Genomic DNA, 20,146 nt, shown 5'->3' with positions numbered 1-20,146 from the left:
TGATTTATTTTTTTTTCTTATCATATGGATTTGTTTTATTATAGTACCAAAGCCTTCAGTCAACTGTAGCATTAGTTGTTGCAAATGTTGTTACTGTATTAATGCAATCAGAGAGCTTTTCTTAAACTTTTTCTTGAACCTTGTTGCTCTGTGAGTGTAATCCAAACATGGCTCAGAAAGCTGAGGACAAGAACAATGTGATCTGCGCAATGTGGATTTTACATATGCACTTGCCACTGAGACTGATTTCCAGATAGTGGAACATGTGTTACAGATATAAATTAAACACATATAAAAAAGGTGTTCTTCAGTTAAAAACAAGCTCTGCCTGTCAAGATGATGAGTGTTCCAGGATTCTGAGTCAATTATAAACCACTCTCTCTTTCACACACAGAAGAAAAGCTCATATTGCTTGTTCCAATTTTCCCTCTAACAGTAATTTATAAAGTTTTGTTAATTGGTTGCTGAATGTAGTCAGGCATTATAAAATGCTTACATGACAGTTCATAAAAAAGAAGGACCTCTCAAGCCAGAGCCATGTCTTTCCGAGTCTTATTAGATTTGTGAATTCTTTCTGTTGATAATTTTTTTCCCCCAATTGCATCTAAAGATTTGAGTCCTACAAGTTCTCCTCAAGCAGAATTTCTGCTGCAAGGCCAGTCAGATCCAAGGCTTAGATGTTGTTACTAATTCCCATTTACCACCTTCTAAATTAGAAAACAACTATGTCAGATCTTTGGGGTAGGGCCGTGTTTCTCCTCAGTAGTCATATGAAAATAGTAACTTCAGTGTCTAAAAGGTTGGTCTAGATGTATTTTATCATTATCTTGTACGATGTATTCATGTAATGACCTTATTACTTGTCAGTCTTATTGGAATGGAACAGTATACACTTTTCTACACTTGTTGTCATATCAAGAATATAACTGTTTACCATGGTCAAGGAGGACAGTAGTGCAGGTATTCTATTGCTTTCCGAGATCTCAGCACAGACATTTTTGCAGATGAAACAGCTGCTTTGCAGAATTGACCTGGTCTTGTTACATGTACTTTACCATGACCCTAACTACTTTTTGTTAAGCTGTCCACTGCTATTTTCATAATTTTATTATGAGTGTTATTTATAGTCTCCTGTTCACATTATGCTTTCAGTGATCACTTCCTTTTTATCCCAGATTGCCTTTTGCATTTCTTAAATACAATCCTGTGCTATGTTGTCTCAAAGATGGCATAAGGTTGCAGTGTGCCACTAATCATCTGCTCTGTTTCGCCATGGAAATGTCTGCCTTTAGTGGTAAATGAAATTATGAATTTGTATTAATATAACAGTTAAAATTTGTGAGGGAAAGCTTCTGGCTTAAATTTGCCTTATAAACATATGTGTTGTGGTCGTGATTATATATAGAAGCTCTGCCAAAGAACAACCTTCATTTACTGGGTCGTGAACTACAGACAGTTAACTTTGTATCTCTGACCTCTGATTTAAATGATCCTTCATCTAGATGATTTCTGTTCCTGTTGCTTCAGGCAGCAGATTAAATTCATGGTTCTAGGAAAGATGATGGCTATTACGGCACAGCATATCCTGATCTCAGAGGATTTTGGAGAAGTTACAAAGTACTGAGATGCATGGTATAAGCAGGCTTATGGGAGAAAGAACCAGTTTCTCTCCTTGATTATTATTTCCACAGGAATTCGGCTGCTACCTTATAATACTTCCTTTTTCTTTATTTTCCCAGCTAATTCTGGTTCCTTGCAAGGCCCACAGACTCCACAGTCTACTGGTAGTAATTCCATGACAGAAGTGCCAGGCGATTTGAAGCCCCCAACACCAGCATCAACACCTCATGGACAGATGACACCTATGCAGGGTGGCAGGTATGAAAAGAGCTTTGCTTCATTTTTTTGTTAGCTGTAATTCTGCAACAGTTTAAGCCAGTCTTTCCCAACTGCTCAGGCACTCATCTGATTCTTTGGTGAACCAGTCAGAGTCTTAAAAGCAGCAGAAAATTATTTCTTTTTGGGGGGGAGAGAGGGAAAGGGAGGAAGGAGTAGGAGCTGCATTAGCTTTTTAAACACCAGAGAAGGATCAGACAAGCACCAGTGCCAAGGCGGTCATGCGCATATATGAAGAGTGGGGAGGAAGGTGGAACCCAGCCATCAGCTTAGAACCACAGCCTACCCTGTACTCCTCTGGTATACAGGTCCAGCCATTCATGCTCAGGAAGGAGGAATGTGTGGTTTTAAGGTGTCACTTAAGTTCAAATTATGAAAAGCTTATATAGTAACAGTGGTTGGGATAACAGAGGATACAACTGGACGGACCACGAGATCTTTTTCAGTTCTGTGTCCTGTAAGTCACACAGACTGGCTTAATCTGAAGTGGAGGCGCCTTGCCATTTGTTAAAGGTCCTTAGCCCACTGAGGTCCAGCAAAAAAAGCTCTTGTTGACTTTGGCAGGAAAGTATCTGAGCTCTGAACTATGTACAGAGTCACCCCAACCTTTACATAATTAGGTTCTTTTTTTCTCCCTCTGTAATACTGCAGAAAGGATAACAAGAACCTTTTAAAATCATCTTTAACTCAGAATGAGTTTTCATTCACTATGTAAAAAAAAATCTTTTTCATTAAGAATAAATCTGATAGTTATCAGGGAAACTCCATTTTCCAAGCTGAATTTTTAAGGGCTTTAGAATAAAGCTGGCTGCAGTCATAAAGGTTAGTGCCTCTCCCTAAGAGTAAATGTTATTTGGGAGGTAAATCAAGTGTTGCTGTTTAGTCTTTCCTCTAGTAGGAGTGCAATGGGGTGCTTGGTAAATTTGTAAGGTAATAAATATGAAAGTGATAGAAAGTAATTCTGACACAGCGTATGATCTGTGGAGCTCACTGCCTTGGGGTGGTGAGGCAAACAGCTTAGTGAAATTTCAGAGAGGTTTAGACTTTTATATGAGTAATAGGAACACACACAGTTGAATTAGATTAGAAACGCTGATCTTTAAGGTAAGTAGCCAGATAAGCGTGAGGAAAAAAATGGGAAGATTTTTTAAATGATTGTCCATTGTGAAAATTTCTTGCATCTTCCTCGGATGTATCTTGCACTGATCACTGCCACAGCATCATGGGCTAGGTGTATTATAGTCCAGTCTGTTTTCATAATTCTTATGACTACGTGATGATGTTAATGCCTCCTTTTTCTCATCTGCTAGAAACAGCGCAGTTAGTGTGCATGATCCCTTTTCCGATGTAAGTGATTCAGCATTCCCAAAGCGAAACTCCATGACGCCAAATGCACCATACCAGCAGGGAATAAACATGCCAGATATGATGGGAAGGATGCCATATGAGCCGAATAAAGATCCTTTCGGTGGAATGAGAAAAGGTATTTTCTTTGTGGGAGCTTAAGCATTCTTCCCTACTTCTATGTAATCCAGAGGTTCTAGTCATCAGAATGAGCTTTTAAACTTTGGTGATTTTACCATTGGTAAAATGGTATCCTTGTAGCAAGAAGAGAGTTGTAATACAATTGTGTTTCATTCTGGGCTGGTCATATTTTCCCCTCTCAAAGTCACACTGTTTATTTTAGACTTGACAGTATCCTAAAAATGCTTGTAGGAATACATTTCAGGAAATGGCATCAATTCATAGGGTTAGATTTTGTGCAGCGCCCTATGTTTCTTGAAGGTGGTTAGTTACTCTGCAAATCAGATGCTGGACTTCAGTGTTAAGAATGTGAAGTAGTGAAAAGCAACATGCCTGGTTGTAATGGGGCTGAACTGAATTTTCACTGTGCAGCACTGAGCAAGTCTCCTAACGCTCTCTGTCTCAGTTTACCTGTTTTTCAGAATAGGAAAGCTAATTTTTTCTCAATGGGACAGCCCCTGACAAAAGGTGATAAACACACTCAAAGTCAGTTTATTTTTAGAAAGCAAAAATGAAAATTCATGTCAACCCTGACTTGTCCTTTTTGGCACTTAACCTACAGATGGTTTTGTGGATGTAAAAGCAGATTTGTAAAGTGTGCTTAAAATGAATCAATCTTGTGTGCCTCATATATAGGAAAGTGGGAGGAAAAAAGACAAGCAGGGCTCACAATGGCTGCAAAGAGAAGAGCAGATGGAGGAGGTGAAATTTAAGAAGTGGAAACTAAAAGGGAGCAAAAGGAAGGAATAGGAAGAAAATGTCCAGAAATCAGGGATGATAGATAGGTGATGAAGTGGGGAGATGCTTTAAAAGATGTGGCTAATCTGATGTGATTTTGTTTTAAACCTTCCTTTTAAATCCTTTTGCCTGGGCTGTGGACACTAGCATAACACAGTTGGAGGAAGGGAAAACCCTCTCTGCCTTAGAGTCACTTTAGGTTTTATACCCATGTGAGATTAAGTGGGTTTATTACACTTTGTTGTATGTTTCACGTATGTATCCTGTCAAAACAGAAATGTCTCTGTTCAGTGTCTACTGTGAGGGACTAAAGCATAGACTATCTCCCTCTGTTTGCTTGGGGATTTATATCCAGTAATACGCCCATCCTGTTCGAGAAGCTACATTGAGACACAGTATCCTTTCGATAACTAAATTACAGTATACATGTATGTATGAGGGCTTTATGGGGAAAAAAAGAGCCTGATTCTGACAGCCTTGTAATCCAAACTAGGAGATTTGCTTTCATCTGTTTTGTAAGGTTTACATTTGCATTCATATTTAGCATTGTTTGGGGTGAAAAGAACAAGAGTGAGTTCATCCTCAGCTATGAGGACTACAGGAAAGAAACTGCCTGGTGCCTGATGAGCTCAGTTCCATAGGATGAGATTACTTTCCTCGCTTGCAGCTCCTTAATATAACCATCATCTTGGTAGTGGTGCTGCTTCATGTGTTTTCATCAGACCCTTGAGAGCTTGTCAGACACCAGCTAACTCTCCTTGGCAGTGTTAGGGATCTGAACGCTATTTTAAAATACATCATTTAATAGAAAGATATCTTCAAACACCCAGAATAATATATTTGATTTCCCTTATTGTTGCAGTGCCTGGAAGCAATGAGCCTTTCATGACCCCTGGACAAATGCCTAACAGTGGAATACAAGATATGTATAACCAGAGTCCATCTGGAGCAATGTCCAACATGAGCATGAGCCAGCGACAGCAGTTCTCTTATGGAAGTGGCTATGACAGGAGGTGAGTCAATCTTCATGAAAAAGCAAAGCCCATTAGTGAAAATTATGCTGTCTCTCCCCTTCTCATTTTCCCATTGCACCTTGCAGAGAATGTAGCAGCCTACATTTCCTACAGCATGTTAGTAACTGGGAGTCAAACCACTGGTAATAACTGAGTCTAGCTCTTCACAGAAATCAATAATGAGGAATTGTCGCACCTTAGAAGTCACTCAGGCTGCAGCAGATCAGCACGTGGGTGTCTGACAGCTGCCTTGGGCTGGGCTGGGCTGGGCTGCGATGGCATAAAGTAGCACCTGAGTTAGTCTGCTGGCCATGTTTTCACCTGAGCAGTTAGTTGTTGGTGGGCTTTTCATCAAAAACAAAATGCATAGCCTAAACATGTCCGGTTTGTGGTCTGTTAGTGAATTGCCTTTGGAGAATCTGGATTCTGTTGTCTGAGCTGTAGGGGCACCAGTCTTGCAGTGTGTCCATCAGGATCCTCGTAAGTTTGTCTTTCAGTGAAGTACACACAAAAAAAATTGGGTCCTCTTTTGTTTATCCCAGGAAAGGCTTTGGGACAAAAAAAATAATCAGTGAAATCACTGATGTCTAAGCATTAGTATATAGCAAGCAGAATGGTTTGAGAATGTTTGCATTATATTAAGTATTCTGGTAGGTTTTGCAGCTATGGCTGTATTCCTACTTTTATTTTCATTAGGCTGTGTACTTTAGCTTCAGGTTTCGTTTCCTGATGGTAGCCTAGCCAAAGTTGTGCGGTGTGGGTCTTTTAGTGTAACAGCGGAGTAGTTTTCAGTCAGTAGTTTGAAGCAGTAGGTGAGTAAAGCAACACAAGTATAATCATGGTGTTCAATAGGTCACATTGCTAGGGAGTCAGCGAGAGTTAAGGGTTCCAGTGGAAGGTGATAAGTCAAGAGAATGTTTTCTTTAAGGGGTGTGTTTTGTTTTATTTTGTTGGCAATTTTGGAGAATAAGTGCTTTTTACAGAATGAGGTTTCCTTTGTCATTTTTTAGGTCGGATCATGGGCTGGGTCCTGAAGGCAGTATGGGACCACCTGGTCAAAGCAACATGGTGCCTTCAAACAGTGACCCAAGCATGTACTCTCCTAATCGTTACCCTGGCCAGCAAAGGTGAACACTGATTTCTCTGTTTGTAATATCTACAATAACCTGCTAACGAGTGCTAGCAGCCTCTGTGAGAGCACATAGACAGAATACGTGGCCTCTTGGTGTGCTACTTCTGTTTCGTCTGTTCTTATTTAGGCTTTTACTGCTGGTTCAGTTTCTTGAGGGGGGCCAGAGGGAGGGGCGGAGGCTTGGGTGAATCAGTTGATTTTTTGTAGCTGTAGAATCAGAGATGTTAGAAGTGGAGTATATGTCCTTCCTTGTGTATCTCCCTGCCAATACTGAACTAGAACACATTTTATAGGCCCAAGTTCTCCAGAGCAGCATTAAGTGACACCAGTTCTGAAGCTTTCAGAGCTCCACCTGGCTCGTGGTTATCCTGTGACTAACAAATTAAACATTTAGGAAGTGTTCCCTTATGTATAACATACATGTACCTTCGCTCAGTTTTATCTTATTGCATGAACCATCTCAGACAACCGTAGACAATTCCTATCAGTTACATTGTTCTTTTAACTGGCATTAGGTAATTACTCTCCATCCGCATCATAATTTTAGGAGATACTGAACAGCTATTACTTTCAGTCTGGTCAACTCAAAAAATGTGAGTTTTCTATGCTTTTGGAAAAATTGGGTCCCATTAGTTCTTTTAATGTGTCAGATTCCCCAGTCCTCTGTTTCTCTGACTCTCCCTGATATATTACTTCCATAATTATACTTCAGCTGTAGATGTGTTCTAACTGGTAGCATACAGAGAGGAATTATTTGGTCCGAAATACAGTGTTACTTATTTATCAGTCTTAACACTTTCCAAGTACTCCATTTCAGCAACCTAAATTTCATTCAGATGTGCTAAAAATATTGCAGTTGCACTATAGTGCTCCTCAAAGGTCTTAAAGGCCACAGGTAAGTTTCCCAGTGCAACATAACTGCCTCCTTTTTGTATGCTTCATTATGTAGCTTTAATCAAAAATGACATGAACATTACCAAAATCATGAGTTCTGGTTTTACTCAGTGATGATGTATTTAAATGTTACATATTGTAATGAAATTTGTACTCGCTTTCTGTCACTTATCGTCAGACTAAAATCACAATTTCACTTGAAATTAGCAGTTAACTATTGATAATATTCTTTAATAATCCAGAAAGTGGCTTGCTTGGAGACTAACTTGATAAAACACAAGAATTCTGACTTGCAGGCTTTGAGCTGTACATCAGATACTTTTCTACCTAAGATGAGTTCCCAGTGGCTGCAGCTGCCTTTCTTACATCTTTGCTGACCATACCCTATTCCCGTTCCTGAGTGCTACCTCTAAATCTCTCTTTTGCATCTTCACTGCTCCTCCTTTCTTCTATCTGCTTTATCTCCTTCCTTCCACTACCAGCTCCAGCAGAGCTTACTACATCTGGCTCAGGACCATACCGCATTGTACCTTCACCTTGTTTCCAAATGGCAAATATCTTCAAGGTGCAAGATCATCAGAGTACTTTGCTTTTCCTAGTGGCTTGGAAATTGCAGCAGCTCTAAGTGTTGATTTGAATGCTTTGTTTTAGGCATGAACCGTATGGGCAGCAGTATCCAGGACAAGGACCTCCCTCAGGACAGCCACCATATGGAGGACATCAGCCTGGAATGTATCCACAGCAGCAGGTAGGAAAGAGGAAAATGGCTATATTCATAACATTTGTTCAATAAATGTCAACCCAAAATTCTGTATACATTCAAAAATGTGTTTATACAATAGTTGTCTTTTGGCACAGAGGGGCCCTGTAGTTCTGGTCAAAATCACAGTCCATATGAATAAGCAGTGTATGTGCAGCTATAGGAAAATGCATTCATTACACTGGAAGAGTGTAAATTTTAACAGATGTCCTGTGGCTTTGGATGTGTATCAAGTGATTGTCCCAAGTTAATAACCAGCAGACTAGGAAAGTATAATTCACAGGCTAGTAAAGTGATGCAGCCTCAATTCCGGAAGCAAATGGGAAAGCTGCTTGGCTGGCAGGTTGAGAGGCCTTAACTTAATGTCATGCAGCCAAGTGAACCCAGCAGAAAACCGGAACAAAGTAGAACATGCAGCACTCTCAATTATTCAGAATGCTTTGATGGCTCATATGAGATACCTATCTTTAATACAGATCAGATGGCATAGTCCCCACATGTTATCGCTAGTAATAATAGGGTACAAATACATGAGAGGGAACATTATTAGTGTTAAAAATAGTTTAAACATTGGTACGTTCCAGTCTCCCGAACTGTGTAATAACTTTGAAAATACAAATTATATTAATTATTAATATTTTTTGTTAGGTGTATCATTAATACCTTGTGGGCAAAATCCCCTCTTTTAAGTCAATAGCAAAACTCCACTGACTTCAGGAGGATCAGTTTCATCTTGCGTGTTATCAGTTCATTTCTAGTCATGCAGTAATTGAAGTTAGCTTCCAAAACAGAAAGCATTTCATTATAATATAAAAATTAAAATGTAAGCTACTTTGCAGCCAATTTCAGGTAGTCCTTTTCAGTTTGGGATAGAGTTTTAGTAGGAAATTCAGGGAGCGGAGAGGAACCTTAAAGAGGCAATCTTAGGATGGACTGTACTGAAAATGTATATAAATTTCAATTTCAGAATTTCTTGCTTATCTCTTTAGTTCATAACATCCCTAAAATAGCATAGTCAAAAAACTGATCCATTGTTCCTTATGCATATGCTAGCAGTCTAGGTGATTTAGTGGGGAAATTGCAAATATACATAGCAGAACAGTTTGTTATATTCCATGCGAATGTGTGCAGGGAATATGTTAACGACATGTTCATTTAAGCAAGGGGACAGCTAGAATTCGGAAAAATATACTTGGCCCTGTCCTTAGTGCTGTTTATATGCTTTGTACAATGATTCTTGAATGCAAAATGCATTAATGCAAAAAATCAGTGAAGAATGAAGGGCAAGGATCCCGGCTGGCCTCAGCTTCTCCCTCTCAGAGGATTCCACTTCTTCATTTAGCTAGGGATTAGGTTACCACTAGTTTATTTTCAATTTCCTACATTTCACTCTATAGTGGTACAGGAAGAACGTGAAAAATGGCCCTTTCAAAGCTACATCTACAGCCTGAAGGCTGTAGGGAATGACCTGGGAAGGAGGCGCTTGGAGCATGACCTCCTGGGGCTAATGAAGCACGTCGAGCTGGGTTTTTCAATTCCCGTAGAAATGCTTATTCCCTAAGAGCTATTTTGCAGCAGGTCACCTGTGTTGGTGTCGTTTTGTCTTCTGTGAGGTCTCAGAATCCCATATCCCTGGTGGAGAGAGACACACATCGTGCAGCCTCAGTCTCTTGCTGAACACAGGAGGGGGAGTTCAGGTGCATCACTGTCCCTCAGCATTGGGTACCATTAGGCATGTTGCCACTACATACACAAGAGCGATGAACTACTTTTACAAAGGCACATGCTTCATTCCCAAGTGTCTACTTTAAGCGCTCTGAGTCACTGTGGCAAAACAAACACCACGTTTTTAGGTGTGGCAACTGCCAAGTCAGTTCTTAACATAAAAATTGGTCCCAAGAGTGGAATTTGCCTACAGCAAGTAGTTTATATAAGGCTGAAAATAGGTATTTCTCAGATAGCCAGACAGCTCTATAGCAAGTTTAAAAAAAAATACTTTCATGCAATACAGTAGTTGTGGTTTTATGCGCACCAAAGTTGGAAGACGAGTTTATGAATCCCAGAGCTGTTTTAACTGACCCATATTGAATACATACAGAATTTTGTCTGATCTTAACTCTGGTACATTAGTATACATTGTGCAGCGTGGCTGAGCTACAGTTTCTGGGGGAGCCATAACTTTGAGTTTATCATAGATCATATATTCAAAAATCACCCATTTAATTCACATTTTTTGCTTCAGAGCACTCAGTGTGGTTTGAACTGTGGAACAAACTCCCACAGGAACTAAGGGCCACTGCAAACCTTACCTCTTAAACTGCAACATGTCTTTTTTTGTTCTGCCATCTTAAACGTAAATACATACAAGCTTGTATGATTTAAAAACAGCTAAACTTCCCCCAAGGTGAAACAGCTTACCTCACACATCCCCCACTTGAGAGAGTGAGAAACAAAGAGAGAATAAACCATAGGTGGCAGCTGTTAGTTACATTGCTTAATTCATTACTGATCAGCAGGGTAAGAACCTGCATAAACTAGAACAGAACGTTTGGATGTGACCATTTGCTGTAATAATCTCACAGTAAATTAAATGTGATTAGGATGATTTTGGAAGAGGGATGGTTGCCCAAACAGGACCGTGGTCCTGGGAATTACACAGAGTAGCAAATGCAACAGCATGTTTTCTCATACTAATAAATTTACTGTGTGTAGGCCTATGCCCTGTCATAAGATCCAGTGTTTCAGACACGTATGCTTGTAGCATATCTTGTTATTTTAAGAGTTTATTCAGTGCCTGTCACTTTAAAATATTCACTGAGTGGTTTTGAATTTTTAAAATATTTTTCTTCTTAGTAGACTAAGCATGAAAAAGAAGCGAAAGTATTTTAGTTGGTCAGGACTGTTGCCTTTTCGTGCATGTTTGAAATGACCAGTGGAATTTAATCTGACAGATAGGAAAGGGAAAGGGAGAAAATGAGACCAAGCATAAGAAAATTTAGCCCAAGGGTAAGTTTCCTTTTAATATTAAGTTATAAGCACAGCAAAACAGGCTTAAAAAGAAAGCACTGAATCAAGCCTAACCATAGCACTGCGTGCCTGACTCTGGAATCAGCACGGTCCCTCTAGAGCTAAGTGCTTTCAGCTTTTCAAATGAGCTTCCAGCCAATATATTTGTATTGTGTATGGAGTAAAAGTGATGCATCTTCTTTCCAAAATTTTTTTTCAGAACTATAAGCGGCACATGGATGGCATGTATGGGCCTCCAGCCAAACGCCATGAAGGGGATATGTATAACATGCAGTATGGCAACCAGCAACAGGAAATGTATAACCAGTACAGCAACGCTTACACAGGGCCTGACAGGAGGCCCATGCAGGGACAGTATCCATATCCGTATAACAGGGAGAGGATGCAGGGCCCAGGACAAATGCAGCAGCATGGAATACCTCCCCAGATGATTGGTGGCCCCATGCAGTCATCATCCTCCAGTGAAGGTCCTCAGCAGAACATGTGGCCAACACGAAATGATATGCCTTACCCTTACCAGAACAGACAAGGTCCAGGAGGCCCTGCACAGGCCCCACCATATCCAGGGATGAATCGCACTGATGATATGATGGTACCTGACCAGAGGATAAACCACGAGAGTCAGTGGCCTTCTCACGTCAACCAACGTCAGCCTTCTTATATGTCATCCTCAGCTTCCATGCAGCCTATCACTAGACCTCCTCAGTCATCCTACCAGACGCCACCCTCTATGCCAAACCACATCTCTAGAGCTCCAAGTCCAGCATCCTTCCAGCGCTCTTTGGAAAACCGTATGTCTCCAAGCAAGTCTCCTTTCCTACCCTCCATGAAGATGCAAAAGGTTATACCCACAGTTCCAGTGTCACAGGTCACAGGACCTCCACCCCAACCACCACCGATTAGGCGAGAAATTACCTTCCCTCCAGGCTCTGTAGAAGCATCCCAACCAGTCTTAAAACCAAGACGAAAGATTACCTCAAAAGATATTGGTAAGCATCAAAACAGAAGACAAATACTGAAATAGGTTGTGAGATAGGAACTTCGATTTTTATTTTCTTTTATGTTTTAAGACTATTGTGACAGTTAACTTTGATAACTATAATGTGATGGTCTTCAATAAAAATGTAATAACATATGCATCAGTGAGGATGATGGGTAAAACTCATCCCAGACAATCTGACATGAAATTAAAGCAATATTTTATATGGAGACCTCCGGTCTCCAGAAGTGCATTAAGAATGAAGCTTGTCTCAGATTTCCAAATGGTATGTGTATGTGTTTAAAGGTCCTACAGAACATCTGTTAAATCACCAATACAATATTTAGCTGAGAAAGCTTTCTGTGTTCATGTTCCATGGAAGCTCATGCTGTTCTGCTGTGTAGTTATAGTCTCTGCCTCACCTGAATGGCCCATTTATTTATTCCCTATTATTTGTCATGTTTGTTTCTCCCCCTGTTCTTTCCCAAGTATCTTCTTATCTTGAAGTCCTGTTACATTTCATACATTCGAGTTCCCATACTTCAAGTTCCCACACTCCTGACAGAGTATTCTACCTTTATTTACTGATTATTTGGTTTAGTCAACTTCTCTAACTTTGTACCTTTATTTTGGCTTCAAAGTTGGGAAGAATGGTCCTGTTAAGATGTTCTCCAGTATTAAGGCTGAGCAGCAGTTACAGAAAAACTGAACAGGACTAAGTGGTGAAAGCAGGGTCTTAACCGCTGTTTCAGTAACAATTTCATTTAAATTCTGCATCCTCAGAATATCACAGTTTAATATTTCAGAACTCATGAACGGTCTCTGAGGATGCACTAATACTGTTTTGTGTCTCCTTCTTTCTCCAGTAACTCCTGAGGCCTGGAGAGTGATGATGTCTCTTAAATCTGGTCTTTTGGCTGAAAGTACCTGGGCGCTAGACACTATTAATATTCTTCTGTATGATGACAGCACTGTCGCTACTTTCAACCTCTCTCAGGTAGGTGGGAAAGCAGTATACTTCTCAACTTTCCAAGGAAGCAAAACTGAAATAAGATAGCTACAAAAATTCTGAAGTCCTTTAAAATTGATTATAATTACCATAAATTGGAATATTGCAAAATGTCCCTTGGTCATGATCGGTAACAGTGAGCAACAGGAGAGAGCTTTAGGTTGAATAGGGGAAATAAGCCTGAAAGGAGGGTCTCTCTTGTAGAAGGGAGCATGTAGGAATATAAGAATTTTAGCACTGGTAGAGGACTAATGTGTAAATACACACTCATGATAGTACAAATACAGTCCCAGAAAACAGCAGTATCTTAGTCATCTTGCTTAACTTGTGTTTTCGTAAAAGGCTTTGCAAAACTGTATTTAAACTGATTTGAGGCTCTTTTGGTGACTACTCATCTTTTTCAGTAGTTCTACACTAGGCTGTGGGATGGTTTTTAATTGCTTATTTTCTGTTTGGTTTCTTCTTCCAGTAAATTAAGTTTGCACAGAATTACCAGATTGACAATTTTAAGGCTAAAATCCACTGTCTGTCCACGGGGTGCAAGTAACACGAAATGTAACAGTGTGTTCTTGCCTCAGTACTTCCCAGCATTTTTCAGCCCTGCTCTAATCATTGGCCTGTTAGGTGGTAGTAATAGATGGCATGCTGATAATGCACATCATCTCAAATTTGTACAAATTAAATATTCAGTTTCTCTGCTCCATTCATTCCTTGGTTACTAATAGCATAACTCATATTTTTTTAAATATAATGACCTTTTTTTAAAATACAGGCACAAATGGTACATTTCATCCCACCTAACTTTAGAACTGTGGATATCTATAGCATGATTCATCTCATCCTGAAGCAGATATCTAAAATAGGTCAGATGAATCATACCCTAGGAATGGCCTGTAAAAGACCATTGATTATAAAAGGAATCTAGACAACTAGGCTGGGTGTGTAACTGTTGCAGGTGTTTGAAGTTAAGCGAGGTGAATCTCTGAATTCTGTTAGAAATTGCATTAATGCACCCTGTGCAAGTTGCACAGAACACCAGGCTTATTTTAAATATACATATTTTTTGTTATTTTTGCCTCGGACTCTTATTTCCAATGGCAGTCAGGACTCCATATGATGGCTGATAATTCCTGCTCTTCATAAGCATCAGTTTGTTGTTAATTCTGTGAGGTTTTGGCAATCATAAGAGAATACAGAATGGACAAAAGGATACATTTTGCTGAAAACCTGTTAGCCCACGATTTAAAAAAAAAACACTGAAAGCCAGATAATCAGGCTGAACTCATAACAAAGAACTTTTAGTAATAAAGTCACTGAGGGTAAATTAATAGCAAGTCCAACTATTGCCTTTCCATAAGAAGGTGATTACAAGTCAATTAAGAGGATTAAACCTAAATGAAAACTGTTTCTGAAGGGGACTTACAGCAGCAGGCTCCAGTAACAATTTTTAAATATCGCCAGGCAAAAATGGAACTATTCCAATAGAGATGGGATATTATTCTAAGATGTCAGTACCTAGACCTTGATCTGCAGATTCCTACAGGGCAGTTGGTTGTAGAGACTGAGACACAAAGGGGGAGAGGAAGAATTGTAAACTTTAGGCATCTAATAAAAGTACAAATCAGAAAAATGAAGTGCATTTAAATTTCAGTACTCTGTACAGAAAATGAAGACTACTGGAAACTTCCAAGGGGACAGAGCAGCTAGGGTATATGTCTACTGTATCTTAAAGGAGACGTACAAATAAAGTTCTGTACTTCTCGTAGCTGTTACGGTTTAAGTAAATGGAGCCATGATAGTTTGACATTATATACTGTCTGGACAGATGCTAGAAGAATTTCCTTTGATTAATTTCCATAATGGAGGACCTAGTCACAAGTGCACAGCAGGAGGAGGGAGATATTCACAGATATATGCATCAGTGTTCCTAATAAAATTCTGTGCAGACAAAAATATTTATCTGATTTTTATGTTCTTTCTTCTCCCCTCAGTTGTCTGGATTTCTTGAGCTTTTAGTAGAATATTTTAGAAAATGCCTGATTGACATTTTTGGAATCCTTATGGAATATGAAGTGGGAGATCCAGGCCACAAAGCACTTGATCACAAAGCAGCCAAGAAAGATGATAGCCAGCCCTTGGCAGAGGATACTGGAAAAGAGGAGAACGACGAATGTATTGACTATTTTGATGAAGATGAGGAGGAGGGGGAGGATGAAAAGGTAGAAGGAGAAGAAAAGAGCATTGTTTTTTCCACTCCTGGTGCCATTGCTGAACCAGGTGAGAGGCCAAAACAAGCCAGTAAATTTGACAAGCTGCCAATAAAGATTGTAAAGAAAAATAATCTATTTGTTGTTGACCGATCTGACAAACTTGGACGTGTTCAGGAATTTGATAGTGGACTTCTCCACTGGCAGCTTGGTGGTGGTGACACAACTGAGCATATCCAGACTCACTTTGAAAGCAAAATGGAGATTCCTCCACGCAGGAAAGCCCCTCCTCCCTTGAACTCTCCAAGCAAAAAGAAGGACCTCGAGGGGAAAAGTGAATCTGAGGAACAGCAAGAAAAAAGTATAACAGCAACCATTGATGATGTCCTCTCAGCTCGGCCAGGAGCATTGCCTGAAGACTCAAACTCTGGTTCCCAAACAGAGAGCAGTAAATTTCCCTTTGGGATCCACCAAGCCAAAAGCCACCGGAATATTAAACTGCTAGAGGATGAGCCAAGGAGCCGGGATGAGACTCCTCTATGCACCATAACTCACTGGCAAGACTCCTTGGCCAAACGCTGCATCTGTGTGTCAAATATCGTCCGTAGCTTGTCTTTTGTGCCTGGCAATGACACCGAAATGTCCAAACATCCAGGCTTGGTGCTGATCCTGGGAAAGTTGATCCTTCTTCACCATGAGCATCCAGAAAGAAAGCGAGCACCGCAGACTTACGAGAAAGAGGAAGAGGAGGACAAAGGGGTGGCCTGCAGCAAGGATGAGTGGTGGTGGGACTGCCTCGAGGTCTTGAGGGATAATACATTGGTCACATTAGCCAACATTTCTGGGCAGCTAGACTTGTCTGCTTACACAGAAAGCATCTGTTTGCCAATTTTGGATGGCTTGCTGCACTGGATGGTGTGCCCGTCTGCAGAGGCACAGGATCCTTTTCCAACCGTGGGGCCCAACTCAGTTCTTTCGCCTCAGAGACTTGTGCTGGAGACCCTGTGTAAGCTCAGTATCCAGGACAATAACGTGGACCTTATCTTGGCCACCCCCCCATTCAGTCGTCAGGAGAAACTCTACGCTACTTTAGTTAGGTACGTTGGGGACCGCAAAAACCCGGTCTGCCGAGAAATGTCCATGGCGCTTTTATCGAACCTTGCCCAGGGGGACACATTAGCAGCAAGGGCAATAGCTGTGCAGAAGGGAAGCATCGGAAACTTGATAAGCTTCCTGGAGGATGGGGTCACTATGGCCCAGTACCAGCAGAGCCAGCATAACCTCATGCACATGCAGCCTCCACCTCTGGAGCCGCCTAGTGTAGACATGATGTGCAGGGCAGCCAAGGCCTTGCTGGCCATGGCGAGAGTGGACGAGAACCGCTCAGAGTTCCTTTTGCACGAGGGTCGTTTGCTGGATATCTCAATATCTGCTGTCCTGAACTCTCTGGTTGCATCTGTCATCTGTGATGTACTTTTTCAGATTGGGCAGTTATGACATAAGTGAGAAGCCAAGCATGTGTGAGTGGAGATTAGAGGGTCACATATAACTGGCTGTTTTCTGTTCTTGTTTATCCAACGTAGGAAGAAGGAAAAAAAAAAAAAGAATCTTTGCTCCTCTGCCCCATTCACTATTTACCAATTGGGAATTAAAGAAATTATTAATTTGAACAGTTATGAAATTAATATTTGCTGTCTATGTGTATAAGTACATCTTTTTATTTTATTTTTTTTAACCAAAGTTGCTGTCTAGTACATTCAAAGGTCACACTTTTTTTTTCCATAGATTATCCTTTTCAATGTTCTTTTCCATGTTTGTATTGCATATTTTTTGGGAAGCGAACTAGTGACTTTTTAAAAAAAAATGTTATGGCAAACCATTGTATGATGGGGAAAAAAATCTCACCACTTTGAAACAAAAAGGTGAAAAATAACCAACATACCAAGTTCCTGTGTGTTTTATTTTTTCAAATAAGGAAAAAATAAAAAAAAACTTGTATACCATCACCCAAAGCTCTGTGCAATAGAAGATTATAGTGATGTAGGTGTAGGGGATCAAGGAGGGTGTCAGTCAGTAGTCAAAATACAAAACGATACTGGTTTCTCCTCAGGAGAAATGGTTACATTAGGCTAGGAGCAAAACAAAACAAAAAAGTCAAGTTAAAAGATTTTTAAACAAAACCTGATGATAAACATCAATTGCTTCCTCACCAGAACTGTCTTGTCTACATCTGGGTTTTTTTTGACCTTCCACAATGACAGTTCTTCACAATTCCTTTAATCATTTTTTAAAATATTTTTTTATTGCCTAAGGGCCGTGATGTATATAGAAGTTGTACATTAAACATACCCTCATTTTTTTTTTTTTTAGTACAAAGTTTTTAGTTTCTTTTTCATGATGTGGTATCTACAAAGTGATAGTAGAATTATTTTTTCTTTCATTTGGGCCATATCTCCAAAAAATAAAAAAAAAAGAAAAAAGAGAAAACCCAACACAGAAAACCAACAACTGAGGGTAATGTACAAGTTTCTGTATGTATAAAGTCATGCTCTATTTCGGGAGAGCAGCCGATCACAATTTGCTTTATAAATCAAGGTGTGGAAATGGTTACGTATGGATTGATTTAAGAAAATGGTTACCAGTCTACAGACAAAAGAAAATATATACAGGAAAAAAAAAAAAGGAAGAAACACAACTTCAAAGATTTTTCAGTGACAAGAATCTGCATTTGTATTTCAAGATAATGTAGTTAAAAAAAGAAAAAACTTGATGTAAATTCCTCCTTTTCCTCTGGCTTAATGAATTTCATTTATTCAGTATAAAATCTTTATATGTTCCACATGTTAAGAATAAATGTACATTAAATCTTGTTAAGCACTGTGATGGGTGTTCTTGAATAATGTTCTAGTTGCAGTGTGGGATATCAGAAAGCAAAGTAATTACAAGAAAGAGCAATAATGACTATTCTTTCCCCCTACTTTATTATTACGACCTTCAAAAATACTACACTACCATATTGCAGCAACTCGCTCTCCTTCTAGAAGAGCCTTCTTGCATCACAGAGAAGTGTTTTTAATACTTATTTATAAAACCACAAAGCCTCAAAGGGGAAGACATGGCTGGCAAATGATAGTTCTGACTATGCAGGTATCCAGTCTCCGTGCTGTGTTTGGGGGACTGAGGACGGGTGTTAGAAAAAGTGACAGATTTTGTTAAAGCAATAACCAACTTGAAGAAATCGATCTGTATTCACTACCTGTAATTCTCTTTGTTGGTTAAAGGTGCAAATACCCCAGTGATGTGGGTATTTAGAATAAACACCCACCCACTTCTCGATACTGTATGTGTCATTGCATACTTACATGGCCTCTTATCCTGGGAGTCTCCCATTAAAGTGGATCAGGTTTTAATAGAGCACATCCATCGTTATAATTGGTGGGAGATGGCCATTTCAGCTTCAGGAATTATCTGGTTTCAGATACATCCACTCTCACCTGGTGATATCTTGTTGCTGAATATTGTTCAAGCGCTAATTTTTGCTATTTCATCTTGGATCATTGACTTTGTTAGTGTGATCATAAAAAGCTAATAATAATCAATTTCCCTGGAATTGCCACATAATTACACTGTTAGTGGATATCCTCCTCCCCTCTCCAATAACAATACGAAGGTACTTGAAAATTACAGCCCCCTTTGGCATACTGCCCATCTTGTTCGTATAGATTGCTATAATATTAATATATGTAAGAGAATTTCAGAGACAGGTAAAGTACATACAATTATAAGCCAAGTTTGAAACATGACTCCCTAGCGTCATGAAAAGCAATTTCTCCTTCTGGCTTTTCTTACTCAGTAATCTCTCCACTCCCACATCACCTGCCACAGTGGTCAGTCTTTGTCTTGCATATTACTGCATTCAGAAATACAGGGTGAATTATAACCCACTTACAACTCTTCATCACAGAAGGAGGTGTATTTCAGGGATGATTTTTACAGCTTAATACTGGGCAGTGTGGAAGTAGTATCCCGTGCTAAACGTACTTCTTTCGAACACTTTACTGCCTGGTATTACCCCATGGATACAAGCAAGCTGTTAAATAAACCCTCTGCTGAGCAATACTCCTCACCCCTTTCCTATCAAGGACAAGAAAGGACGTCTGTTCTCTTTTCTCTTCAGCATTCGGACCCAGAGTGCTCTGGGGGAAACTACACCTGTGGCAAAACTCTCGCGAGCTGTCAAAGGCAGCACACTAATGTTATTCAGGACTGCTCTGAGCCTGATTAAACAGTGTAGTGGGGAATAAACACCCAGCCGGCCACATCACGTCCGTACGTATCTAACGGTGCAGCTAGTTTTCCAGTTGGGCCAAGAACTAGCTTGAGAACTGGAAGAGTGGAAGGGAAAGGTTAATAATGCAGATTCTCCCTGAATAAGATTTTATGTTGTTACAGTAGGAGTAAATGATCTAAATCACTAGTTAGTATTACAGAACATTTACCAGAAGAAAGGTAAAGCGTAAAGACTCCAGTTCCCTCTGTTGTCTACATCTGATTTCACTTCTCCCATAACGTTCTCTTAAGCCTTTGGAGCAAACCTGCTCGTGAGACTTTTGAACTTGGTGTGTTCTGACTGAATCCTGAACAAGCTTGAGCTGCTGTTAGTATTGTTCCTGCAAGAGGTATTTTGGGTTTCAGGTTTTAAAAAAAATTCTACATTTTTGTGTGGATGTGGTCGCAGATACTCTGTAGTGAAGCTCAGACAAGTACCAACAAGAAGGTGCAATATTTGAAATTTTAAAAATGCAATGAGTTATTTAGGGGAAAGCAGCCAATTAGTATTTTGGGCAGTAGTCAAACACAAGTATTTTACTAATATATGTATCAATACCCTACCTGTTTCTTTGGCAGGCCCAAGAGCTAATTGCTTATAGAATGAAAGGGCAGCAATGAGATACATAGAGTCCCCG

The 20,146-nt window shown here is 39.9% G+C and overlaps 1 protein-coding gene across 10 annotated transcripts in view; it reads left to right on the top strand.

The window, feature by feature from the left end:
* The window catches only part of ARID1B (AT-rich interaction domain 1B), a 335,724-nt gene extending 317,662 nt beyond the window's left edge, over positions 1 to 18,062 (top strand). For 7 of the 10 annotated variants that reach the window (XM_037392406.1, XM_037392400.1, XM_037392401.1 and 4 more), the window contains 8 exons: positions 1,740 to 1,878; positions 3,207 to 3,379; positions 5,021 to 5,171; positions 6,182 to 6,298; positions 7,849 to 7,945; positions 11,184 to 11,973; positions 12,830 to 12,960; positions 14,964 to 18,062. In XM_037392406.1, the coding sequence (XP_037248303.1) occupies positions 1,740 to 1,878; positions 3,207 to 3,379; positions 5,021 to 5,171; positions 6,182 to 6,298; positions 7,849 to 7,945; positions 11,184 to 11,973; positions 12,830 to 12,960; positions 14,964 to 16,676 (3,311 nt within the window). In that variant the 3' untranslated portion in view covers positions 16,677 to 18,062. The remainder of the gene's footprint in view (positions 1 to 1,739; positions 1,879 to 3,206; positions 3,380 to 5,020; positions 5,172 to 6,181; positions 6,299 to 7,848; positions 7,946 to 11,183; positions 11,974 to 12,829; positions 12,961 to 14,963) is intronic. The other 3 variants (XM_037392407.1, XM_037392403.1, XM_037392402.1) reach the window with 1 other exon arrangement.
* Positions 18,063 to 20,146: the final 2,084 nt, after the last annotated feature.

This window comes from Falco rusticolus, chromosome 6 (assembly GCF_015220075.1).
Source record: "Falco rusticolus isolate bFalRus1 chromosome 6, bFalRus1.pri, whole genome shotgun sequence".
NCBI lineage: Eukaryota > Metazoa > Chordata > Aves > Falconiformes > Falconidae > Falco > Falco rusticolus.
Note: the sequence above shows the minus strand (reverse complement) of the source record. Positions and strands in the feature narration are given on the sequence as shown.